The sequence below is a fragment of the Entamoeba invadens genome (genome assembly GCF_000330505.1).
Source record: "Entamoeba invadens IP1 unplaced genomic scaffold scaff_1105074726217, whole genome shotgun sequence".
Taxonomy (NCBI): domain Eukaryota; phylum Evosea; order Mastigamoebida; family Endamoebidae; genus Entamoeba; species Entamoeba invadens.
Window position 1 is genome coordinate 48,233 of NW_004191665.1, and position 13,285 is coordinate 61,517.

At 29.5% G+C, this 13,285-nt stretch overlaps 2 protein-coding genes across 2 annotated transcripts; both read right to left on the reverse strand.

Moving 5' to 3' along the window:
• On the reverse strand, positions 1–1,622 carry EIN_500740 (hypothetical protein; the record flags this gene model as incomplete). Its single annotated transcript, XM_004183264.1, has 1 exon — positions 1–1,622. A coding segment is annotated over one exon (1,622 nt), but the record flags the coding sequence as incomplete, so codon positions are not given.
• A 1,042-nt stretch (positions 1,623–2,664) lies between these two features.
• EIN_500750 (hypothetical protein) lies at positions 2,665–7,233 on the reverse strand (the record flags this gene model as incomplete). Its single annotated transcript, XM_004183265.1, has 1 exon — positions 2,665–7,233. One exon carries the CDS (start codon positions 7,231–7,233, stop codon positions 2,665–2,667), a length of 4,569 nt encoding a protein of 1,522 aa, XP_004183313.1.
• Positions 7,234–13,285: the final 6,052 nt, after the last annotated feature.

Here is a 13,285-nt window from a genome sequence, read left to right on the forward strand (position 1 = left end):
AAACAGTTTTCCCCAAACTCAGTGACACTTGTAGGGACAAAAATTTCATTTAAATTGTTACACTCACAAAAACAATCTTTTCCAACACTTTTTAACCCATTTTTAAGTCTCACATTTGCCATGTTTTTACACATGAAAAACGACTTTTCTCCAATTTTTGTGACACTTTCAGGAAGTTCTATTGATATTAAAGCGACGCACTCTCTAAAGCAGTTGTTACCTATTTTGCATACGTTGCCTGGGATGTCAACATATTTCAAACTTGAACATTTCATGAACGTCCCATCGTTCAGTTCTGTGAGAGCGTTTGGGAGAACAACTTTCGAGAGCGCTTGACACTCGCAAAATGCCCTTTCACCAATACAAGTGACTGTATTTGGTAAATGTATTTCCACTAGAGCACTACATGCAAAAAAGCACGAAACTCCAACAACACACAAATTACTTGGAAGTGTTATTTTACTTAATAAAACGCACTCTGAGAAGCAAAATTTTGAGAGAACAGTGACTTTTTGTGTTATACATATTGAAGTCATTTTTTTGCACGACTTAAAGCAGTTACTTCCTATTTGACTGATTTGTATGGGAACAACAAAAGACGCGAGAGAGTAACAGTAGCTTAATAAGTCGTCTGGAAGGCTCAGTAAAAAATTGTTGCCATCTTCAAAAGTCACTTTTGTGAGTGAAACGCAATTTGAAAAACAGTTCTTTCCAAGAGAAGAAATATTGTTTGGTATTTTAACTGATTTTAGTGATGTGCACCCATCAAAACACCTCTCACAAACTTTTTTAATTGATTTTGGAAACGCAATTTGTGAGAGCGAAAAACACTTAGAAAATGCCGCTTTTGGAATTTGCGTCAACGACGTTGGAAGAGTAACTTCGAGCAATTTCTGACACGAAGAACAACAAGAAGCTCCAATGAAATACGCGTCATTGGGCATTTGAAATGTTTTTAATGACACACATCCATTGAAACAGTTTTTGCCGATCTTCTGCAGACTCTTTGGAAGACGAAGTGTTCGTAGCTCACTGCACAATGAAAAGCAGTTTGATCCAATCGAAGTCAAACCACTTGGGAGTACAATTGAGCTTAGATGGACGCAATTATAAAAGGAATTGTCTTCTATTGTTCTGATCTTTGGAGGAAGAACAATTGAAAGTAATGTCAAGCAACCTGAAAAACAATTCAACGCAATGGAAGTTGCTACACGTGGAATGCATGTAAAATAGATGTCAACATCTTTGCATGTGAAAGCCACATTTTTGAAGACATAACGGAAAGACGAGTAAGTAAGAGCAGTATAGCACGACACAGAATACCATATAATTACTTGAAAAAATGTTTTTGATGTTGTATTCTGACGTGTTTGAATCAAGTCGTTAACTTTGTTAGTTAAATAATCATTACCAAAAGTTATATCATCATTTGAATATAAATGTAGGGTTTCTATGTGTTGGAAATATTTAAGTGTGTGATTATTAAGAGGAATTGGATTAAAATGAAATTTATTAATTGTTCCTCGATATTTCTTGGTTACCATTTCTAAATGTACAAAGTCGCAAAATGTATCAAAGTATTTGGATACAATCATAACGTGATAACTCTCGAGTGTTATCATCAAAAGTTGATATAAAAATTGAATTATTGAGTTTAAAAAATTTTATAACACAAATAAAACAACAATATTAATATTTAATATTTATTTATTACATATTATTTTACATAAATAATTGTTAAAGATGATAAAATATTAAACACTTTCATTTAAATAAAAAGAAATGAATAAGTTTAAATTTATTTTTTTAATTCTTTTTTAAAAAAAAAGTGAAAGGTGTCTATTTGTCGTTATCTGAATTGTCGAACGAGTCCATTTATCGCACAACTGACCAATCATTTTAGTGCAAGACAATTAAACATTTTGTTCTCGAATCTGTACCTTTTGTTGAATTTAAACCAAATTTTTATCCAAAAATAAATTTGAATATTAAAATGAACTTTTTTAAAAAAATTCTCTCAAATTCAATAAATAAATAAATTTTTGTGCTAGATTTACGATAAATAGACCTTTTTCAATGTAATTTATTTCTCAAGACACTTATAATTATAATAGTGCTTTTTTTTATAATATTGTACTGCATTTAAATAATATCAACAAAAATAACATTGAATAAATAAAACAGGTGTATTTCCTTTAATTAAGTTCAATTTAACGCAAATAACTGAAATTAATCATATTAAGTGCATTAATGTATGAACATATTGATTATTTTATTGTCAAATAATTTCAATGTGATAAAAAACAAACAATATATAAAACCCCTTTTTAAACAAAAAATTGTTTTAAAAATTTAATGATATGAAAAAATAAATGATTAATTTCAGATTTGGAGTTTAAAGAGCATTAATTTCATTGTTGCCAATCTTAATTAAGAATAGTTTGCAAAATAGTGTAAGGAAAAGAGTATAATATCATTCATTGTTTTGGTTCAACAGTAAACAATAAATATGGTATTGATTAAAAAATCAAACAACTTTGAAATATGTTTTTTGCCACTATTTTGAACTTCCAATAAACATGTATATTATTATTCACTCAATGATACGGTTTATTATTATTACATTGAAAATACAATTCAACAAAAACAAAAAAATTAGTCATTTCAAAAAGCTGTTAAAAGCAAGAGTGTGAATAGTACGCAAATCATGACCGCCGAACTTTTTTGTGCAGTGCACTGGTAGCACTCCGAATCAATACAAGGTTGTTGGTATGATTTATTGCACTCCTTACATCCCACGTTATAATAGAACTGATTTCTTTTGCATGGATTCTTCAAACACTCTCCATTCGAAAAGACTGTGTTACCCTTGCAGTACAACTCACAGAAATTTCCATTAAAAAATCGGTCTTCAGTGCAGTTTGCGACACATCTTGTGTTAACTCGGTACTCATAAATAGTACATTTCGGATAACACTGGCCAAATATTAACGTCTCGTCTTCTTGACATGTTAACACACACAAATGATTGACAAGAGTATGATTTGCATCACACTTGGGATAACACGTCATATCAACTCGTTCTTCGTTCTCTTTACATTTCAATGTGCATGTCCCATTAATTCGCTCCTCTGTGTATTTACAGACTTGTTTACATACAAACCCAATTCGCACCTCATTCTTCTTACACGCCTTCATACACAACCCGTTGACCCGCTCCTCATCTTTCAAACACTCCGTGACACAGACACCATTATACCTCACTGTCTTGTCCCCTTTACACTTCGGCCAACAAAATCCATCAATCACCTCGTATTCATTGTCACAATAATCAATGCAAACATCACCGGCTCGCTGTTTGTCTTGTGGACATCGAGGTGAACATATCCCATTAATCCGAACTTCTTCTCTTGGGCATCTGGCTACACACGCATTCCCAACACGTTCTTCTGTGTTGGTACAGACAGGAAAACACTCGCCGCCTATTCTTTCGTATCCGTCAGTACATGGCGGCTTACACTCAATCCCGACATTCACAGACCCGTTTGTACACTTCTGGACACAATCCCCTTGATAGAACGTGCCTGTCTTCCCACAGTTATACTTCCAACAAGTGTACTCATTGAAGTACGTTGTATCGTCGCACAAATCACAATAGTTTGACAAACATAACAAACAGTTTTTGTTATATTGAAGACACGTAGTCATGTCAAATATACACTCGTCGTTTACACCGTCTAAAGATGACATGTTTGTTGGGCAGGGAAGACATCTGAAAGTGTTTTCTTCAATCAACTGAGTTTTATTGCACTCGAGGTGGAAGGTGTATGCATTACACAAGTAGTCCGAGACATACTCTTTAGTCACAAAAACGTTTGTTTGGAGCGGGAGAGAGTCACTGACACAGATAGGAATTGATACTCCGTGGTAGTATATAGTTTTCATCTCATCACTAAACACCTTCTTCCCTATACTTGTGACATTTAGCAAGTGTATTCTAACTAACAATGGACACCCGACAAATGCGAACTCTGAGATGTAATATATCGACTCCGTGTGAGTCACATTTGCTAGAGTTGAACAATTAAAAAACATTAATTTTGGTATCCGCTCAGCCAAGTTAATATCAACAGTTTTTAGACTGTGACAATTCGAGTAAACTCCGTCGCCATAATTGTGGTGTGGAAATAATTTGGCTTCATTGAATCCAGTGTTACTAAATGCATAATCGTGTACATCTATAGTGTTGTCTAGTAGATCAATAGAAGTAAGTGCCGTACAGTTTGAAAAAGCAGAGTCGCCAATATACAAGAGCATGGGTGTATTTTCAACTCGGTTAAGGCTAACACACCCACTAAACATGAAGTCACTAATAGTAGTTGAATTATTAATATCAACACTATTCAACATTAGACATTCTTGAAAGACACCAACTCCATATGTGGCATTTGCTACAAGAGAAACTGACTGAATTCCACTTTGTTTAAACGAGTAATCGCCAAGAGTTACAAGTGTGTGTGGAAATGTGAATGACTCAAGTGACTCACACAATGAAAATGAATGAACTCCAATAGACACAAGAGAGTCGGTGTTAGTTAATATATGCAATTTGCTGCAATTTGAAAACATAAAATCAGTCGTTTCTTTAATACCAGAAAAGTCAACGGACTCAAGTAAATGGTTATTAGAAAACACACCACCTGCATATACAACTGATGGTGTTAAAACTAACTGAGTAAGTCCTGTGTTACTCATTGAATACTCTCCAAATGAAGTGATACCCTTGATGAATGAATAGTCTCCTATTTTCACACATCCTGAAAGAGAGTATTCGCTTAAATTTATAAGACTTTCAATTCCTGTGAGTGTGACTAATTCATTACATCCAAATAAAAAGTATTTAGGGAGTGTGGCAATCCCTCCCAAATCGATTCTATTCAGTCGCAAACAATTTGAGAAAAGACCATCGCCATAAACTACGTTTGAGCGCATAACAAATTCAGTTAAAGGTACTCCACTCAATGAATAATTTCCAAAAGAAGTGACTGAGTCAATCCCATTGATGTTTACTAGAGATGAACATCCTTTAAAAATGGAGTCTGACAGTGTTACATGTCCATTCAGTTCGACACTTATAAGGTGTTTACAGTCTTTAAAAACTCCTTCTGGATACACAGATGAAGTCATCATTGTATAATTAGTAAGAGCAGTTCCACTCAATGAATATTCGCCAAATGTTATAACACTCTCAAGTCCAATAATTGTGTCTAATACTTCACAACCATCAAATGAGTGTGTTTTAATGTCTGTATGTCCACATAAGTCGACTTTCTTCAATTGACTGCACCCATTGAATTCGTATCCATTCGTGAGTGCCGTCGCACTATTTAATGATGCACTTTCTATTGAAGACCCACTCAAAGCATACTTCCCAAGTGTTGTAAAATGCTCTCCACATATAAATGAAGGGATTGCCGTATTCTGTAGTCCACCCTCGTCTATAGATATCAACTCTTCTATACCCTCAATAACACTCAACTTGTTACACCCAGAAAACATATAACTCATTATTGAAGTTGTCCCATTTAAATCGACACTTGTTAGTTGTTTGTTGTTACGAAAGACACCACTGTGATACATCGCATTGTTTAACACAATTTGAGTCAGTCCAGTGTCCTCAAAAGAGTTTTCTCCAAATTCAGTGATTCTCTCAAAGCCATCTACACTTCTTAAAGAGGTGCATCCTTTGAACATAGAGTCTGGAATTACAGTGACATCACCAACATCAACAAATGTGAGCGACTTGCTATTAGAAAATGCTCCAACGCCATATGTCACACTTTTTGATAATTTCAAAAAAGTGATGTTCGTCCCAGCAAGACTTTCTTCTTGAATCTGTGTGACTGCAGAAAGTCCTTCGATCTCTTCCAAACTTGTGCATCCGCGAAATACGCCAGTTGGCAGTGTTTTTACATTTTTCAATTTAAAGTGTTTAAGAGACGTGCAATTGTCAAATGCATATTCTCTGAGTGTTGTCGTCTTTAACAGAGAAACGTCCTCTAGAGCAGTGCTTTTAAAACAGTTTTTACGAAACTGAGTCACATTTTCTATTCCTTTGACTGTTTTTAAAGAGGTGCACCCTTCAAAAACGGATTCTCCAATGTTATATATAGAACCCAAATCAACACTTTCAAGGTGTCTGCAGTTTTTAAATGCATTTGATTCAACAACCACATTTTTAACAAAAGTGAAGTGTGTAAGACCGGAATTTTCAAATGCATTCTGCGAGACTGAATTACTAAGAGAAGGGAAATCGACTTCTCTTAAAGATGTACACCCTTGGAACGCATTAGATGAAATACTTTTGACCAAAGGAAAATTAACATGGGTTAACGAAGTACACCCACTAAATGCGTTTGCAGAAATATATATGGCAACTCTGTTTTCGACTATTTGCAGCTCTTTGCACCCTTCAAACGCGTTATTGTAAAATTGAGAATAAGAAGCCCGAGTTATTACAGCACGAATGCCACTGTTTCTGAACGCAAATACATCAACCAAAGTCGTTCGAGAAAAAACAAAGTCGTGGAGGTTGACACACCCATCAAATGCATAACTAAGAATTATAGTGATATATTTGCTATTAATCAAATATTTTAATTTTGTACACCCCTGAAATGTGAATGCGGATATTTCAATCACTTCATACATATTCACTGTTTCAAGCTCTTTACAGTCTTTAAAAATGCCATCTTTAAAACTAAAATGACGAAATGAAAACGTCTTCATACCACTCGCCATAAACGTGTACCCGCCAACCTTCATGAGATTGTTGCTGAACTCGATGTGAGTCAGAGAAGTGCAATACGCAAATGACATGTTCCCAATAAACTCAATACCATACGATTTGGGAAATGCAGACAACTTGGTGCAATTTTGAAAAGCCGAATGGCCTATGTAAGTTATAACGTTTTTAACAGTAATTTCTTTAAGAGGGGTGTTCATAAATGCACCCGAATTGATGACAATTTTTTCATCAGAAAGAAACGTGACGTTGTCTAATTGTGTATCCTTAAAGCCGTTTTCACATACTATAGAATGCACCGCATCGATAATTGCTTCACCACTGCACAGTAAAAGGTCTGTCGCATATGCACAATTTGAAGAAGAGTCGTACGAAACATCACACGACCCAAACACTAAAGACACAAAATAGAGAAAACAAAAACCCATGATTTTTTAGTTAAATTAAATTTTTATTTTTTATGTTTTTTTTAATAAACTGCACTATTTTTTTATTTTTTTTCATTTTTTAATAATTAAAAAGAAGGTTTTATAATATGTTTTATTAACACTTTAACAATTTCATAACCCAAAAGTTTTTTTTAAGAAGAAAAATAAGTAAAAAGGAAATTGTCTAAATCATTTTTTATTATTTTTTATTTCAAAAACCTCTTTCTAACCCAAACCGGCCAATAGTCAGTTTTATTTTACTTAAAACAATTAACAAATAATAACTCAATTACCTAAGATTGATCAAAAATAATCTTTTTAGATGAAATTTCATATCACTTTATCGTGTTTCAACATTTAATATAAAAACGCTACATCGTCAATCCACTTTATAACAAACAATGTAAAATAGTCACATTAACAAATATAACATCAATATAAACACCAATATTGTTATAATCAAATGACAATATAATTTTAAATAAAAAACAACCAAAAATATCAAACCATCATTAGACCCCATCTTTCTTACTTGTGCTTTGCTCTTGTTTAACACAAATAAACTCAATATAGAATCAAAAAGTGGATAAAAATGTTACTTCACATGACATAATAAACTCATTCATGTTTAAGTGTGACTAAAAAATAAACAATTCAAATTTTAGTTGATTAAAAAATAAACAGAAAATCACTAAAATTCATTATGAGTATGAAGGCAAAAAAAAGGTTTAGGTAAAAGAAAAAAATAAAAACTTATTATTATTACGTTTTTGTTTTAAACGTGTTAAAAATTGTAATAAAAATGAAAAAATCGATACAGTAAAATTTCCTAAGAGTGGCACTTCGGAAGAGCGGGTTCTCTCAGGAGTAAGCACTTTAGACTGAAACAAAAATCAAGTTTTCTAAAGAGTGGTGATTAAGGTCTGATTGTCTAAAATGACCGTTCTTGAGAGAACAAAAATTACCATACTTTCCAGCTTTTGAGAGGTTTGACTTTAATTTGAAAATGTGTTGCTATTTTTAACCTCAAAAACAAATCTTAGGTGATTGAGTCCTCGTTTTTATTATTTTTGACTAAGTTTTGGGCCTTTTTTCGTTTTTTTCGGCCAAGAAGGGGTTTTTGGTCTTTTTTAATTATTTTTCTCAAGAAGGCGTTTTTTGATATTGTTATTATTCTAATAAATAATTGGTTTTCGGCCAGTTAAGTGATAATGTAAAGTCTGTTTTTTATTTAACGATATTGGGTTATTACTATTATATATAATAACAGTATTATAATTTATAATAAAAATAAAGTGGTTTTTTTAAAAAATGGTTTGTATTTTATTTTTTTGTTCTTTTTTTTATAAAAGTGTGTTAAAAATAACAAAAAACATAATTGCTTGACAACTGAAAAAATTATAAAGCCAAAACGAAGAATAGGTTGGTCTTGAAATGTGAATACGACGAAATAAACCGTGTCAATTGGATTATCCAAAATGATAAAATGTCATATTTTGATAGAGCAGACGTGTCATATTATCATGTGAGTCAATTTGAAGACGACAACAAGTAAATTGGAAAAAAGTCAATGCTTTGGATTTGTTTAACATTAGTTTTAATTAATGACAATTTTATTAATAGTTTTTAATTAGCGATATTGAGTATGGTAAATAATGGTTTAATATTTTCTGTCTAGTTCTTTTCTTTGTTATATTTTTAGAATATCGTTAAATAGAAAAGAGACTTTATATTTCGAATGATGAATCGATATTTTTTATTAAAAAATATTTTTTTTATATTTTTTCGAATTTAAAAATTGTAATAAAACAGGGTCTATCACGTGACAAAAGTGTTTTTTCTTTGTTATTAGCCACGTCACCAAAGTGAACTTGAATTTATGTTCACTTAGTTCTTTTAGATCTAGCGGCGAGCTTAAAGCCGACTTTTGTAATCGAAAAAACTTAGAAACAGATAGTTATTTGAATCAATACTTGGCCAAATAATGGGAAAACAAGCCAATTCAATTCTTAAATATCGGTTTATATTTTATTACTGCTGTGATTGCCATAATTAACACAAAAATTGTGACAAATGCAGCACTGTTTTACACATCAACCTGATAGTTACAAATAACATTTTAATAACACAAATAACAATGAAATAACAATCTATTAAATAATTATATTTTTATTAATAATATGTTATAAAATAAACCTATTTAACTTATAATAAAACCAAAAAGCCATTAAAGACCTGCGACATACCTGCACTGGCTTACGTGGCAATACCTTTTTACAAAAAACATGGACAAAATGAGATAAAAAGATTAAATAAAAAGAAAAGTTGATGGAAAAAAACTTGGAAAAATTGAAATTTCATTTTAAAATTTATGAAGAAAAGAACATATTAGAAAACAAAAATCATTTAATAGTTCGCTCAAATAATATACAGATTTGAATTTATACAATTTATAAAAGTAATTACATCATAAAATGGTCTTTTGTTAGTTTCATTTTATATAAAGTTATAATAAAAAATAATGTGTAAATTTGAACATTTTTCTATTTATATAAATCAAATAAAACACAAATTTAATAAAAGACTTGCATGCATCTATTCGGGAAAACTTGTTATTATTCATATTAAAATCTTTTATGGGAATGTTCGTTCTATTTAATATACAAAATATATCAAAATTTAATACATTTTATTATAATAATGGTGTTGGGATAAAATATTCTTGAAAATAATATTCTACAAATAAAGGTACAATTTTTTTCAACAATAGTTCAATTGTTACTTAAAATAAAAATAAACAATAATTTTGATTTACATTTCTATTAATAAGTTAATTCGATGTTTATTTTAACAAAAAGTAAAAATAAACGATAACACAAAACATCAAATTTAAAAATTCACACATTTTACATAATTTTAGTAATTTCAAACATTTTTATAATTTATAACATTATTTCGTTTTTATTTAAAATATAAATATTATAAAATGAAACAATATGTTAAAAATATAATTGTGTTTCAATATAACTAAATTTAAAATATAAATAAATAAAAATCATGTTGGTCTTTAATCTATATTTGTCTATTAATTTATTTAAAATACCAGTATATAAAAATTGAGTATTATTTTGTTGCTAAAAATAACTTTTATTATGTTTCGAAATCAACGATTTAATATTGAAAAATTATATTATATTTACAGAACTAAAATTAATATATATAAACAAATTGATGATAAGTTTCAAACAAAAATATCGTGTTAATAATAAGTCATGTATATAATTATATAATATTGTTTCTAAAATTATGTTTTTAACTTGACATACAAAGTATATTTATTTTCATTATATTATTTAAGCAAACATTTTTAATATAGTAATCATGGACTTTCATCCAGAATTGACACAAATGAAAAGTCAAAAGAAGTGTAAAGATGGTACATATAAGTTTATACCGTTAGTTGATGGTTATCCATTTCACCCACAAAATGGCAACAGAAATATATTTAAATGCTGCAGTTGCGAAGTGAAAATTAAAATCACACGGACGGAAGGTTCAAATGACAACTTTAAATACATTGAATATGATTTTGTTGACAAAACCAAAACACGACACACTCACGACAAAAAAACAGTGAACATCAAATCCACAAAGTTAAAAGAGATGGTTGAATCAAATTTGTTGATTTCTGCTTCTAAATTGATAGAACAACACGAAGAATTGTTTATCAAAGATTCAAGAAGAATGACAACAATACGAAGAACAATCAATAAATTAAAAAGTTGTATGATTGAAGAAAAGTTAAACGGATTGTTGTATGGTGATAAGTATCATGTAGTCGACGAAGACAAATATTTTATTTTTATATCAATTGAAAAAGTGGTTGAAATGAAGGATTGACAAATTGCATATGTGTTAATGGATGGAACGTTTAGTTCGTGCCCAAATGATTACGAACAATTATATACTATTCACGTATTGTTATCAAACGGACAGTGTTATACATTAGTTCATTGTTTAATGTCTAAAAGAAGAGAAAGTGATTACCGCGAAATGTTTAGTGTAATCAATTCCTACTTTATCTCTCTTTGGAATCATCAATTACTTTAAAAAATACCAGTGTCATGATAGACTTTGAAACAGCAGTAATCAATATCTTGTCAGATTTGGGTTGTTGTGTGCATGGGTGTTATTTTCATTACACCCAGTGCTTGTGGAGAGCACTACAAAGAATCGGTCTTTCGAGTTATTATTATCCTGGTACTACTATTTGGAAAATAATGTCAAAATTGAAAGTTTTGGCATTTTATAAAGCAAGCGAAATAATTGATAAGTACGATGACATTAAAAAACAAACTGAAAGTCGTGAAATTGATAAAGAACTAAAGATCAAAATAGATGACTTTTTGAATTATTTTGAAGATGTTTGGTTGAATAAATATCCAATTGATCTTTGGTGCCAATTTGATCAACAAGTTAGGACTGATAATTTATCCGAAAGTTATCATTCGGCTCTTGTAAAAAGAATAAGTACCAAAAAACCAACAGTTGAGACATTGTTGTTGAACTTGATGAATTTGGAAGCACTTTAATTGAAAAAAATAAAACAAATGGATAGTGGTAAAAATCATTACAGTAATAGACCAACAAGATTGTTTTATATCACATTAAACTACTACAGTCAAAGCTCCAGAAAAGAATCATTCGAAAACAATTTAGTTGAAGTTATCAATGGATATAATTGGACAAAAATATACGAGCTTGGTTCAGAACCAACATGTGTTGATATTTTGAATACTACAAATTTGACAACGAAGAAAGTGAATGAAAACTATATCGGAGAAATAAAAGACAAAGTGAAAGAAAAAGAAAGTACAAACGAAAATGAACAAATCTTTTTAGAAAAAGAAAGAAAAGGAATTCAAAAAATAAAAGTTGTTTCGTCTCTTACAGTTGATAAAAAGAAAAGTGCAGGTGTAAAAAGAACCTCAAGCTATGTTCCATTATCAAAAAGAAAATTTGTTGGTGATGGTAAAAGGAAAAGAAAAACACATAAAGATAATTAAATTAAAATGATTTGTTGATTTTTAACATATCTACAATTTTAACTGCAATATATTCGCTTAATTCAATATAAAACTCTTATAAAAATTATTTATATTTCAATAAAACGTATATAGTTTTAAATAATTTACATTAAATAGAAAAAGTTTAATTTTCAAAATTCACATGGTTTTAATATAAGAACATTCTAATAAATAATTATTATTTATTAAATGATTAAATGAATAATATATGTTTTATTTTACATGATTGTAATCATTGTTAAAAAATATTAAATAAACAATATTATGTGTAATTCATACTCAATTTTTATATACTCGTATTTTAAATAAATTAATAGACAAATATAGATTAAAGACCAACATGATTTTTATTTATTTATATTTTAAATTTAGTTATATTGAAACACAATTATATTTTTAACATATTGTTTCATTTTATAATATTTATATTTTAAATAAAAACGAAATAATGTTATAAATTATAAAAATGTTTGAAATTACTAAAATTATGTAAAATGTGTGAATTTTTAAATTTGATGTTTTGTGTTATCGTTTATTTTTACTTTTTGTTAAAATAAACATCGAATTAACTTATTAATAGAAATGTAAATCAAAATTATTGTTTATTTTTATTTTAAGTAACAATTGAACTATTGTTGAAAAAAAATTGTACCTTTATTTGTAGAATATTATTTTCAAGAATATTTTGCCACTCAACCACGGGGATTCACCATTTCCGTGTGGATACGCCCTATCACGTTAACACTCTTAATAATATAATATTATTTTATTAATCTTTTATTATTTTATTATTATAAAACTATATATTTATAATTTTAATTATTTAAATTAATATTTTATTTAATTTAATCTAAGTAAATTTAATTTTTTGGTAAGTAATAATAGTTAATTAATTATACTATTATATATCATTCTATACTTATAAATCTAAAGAGTACAGACAAACTGTTTTAAATAAAAAAATG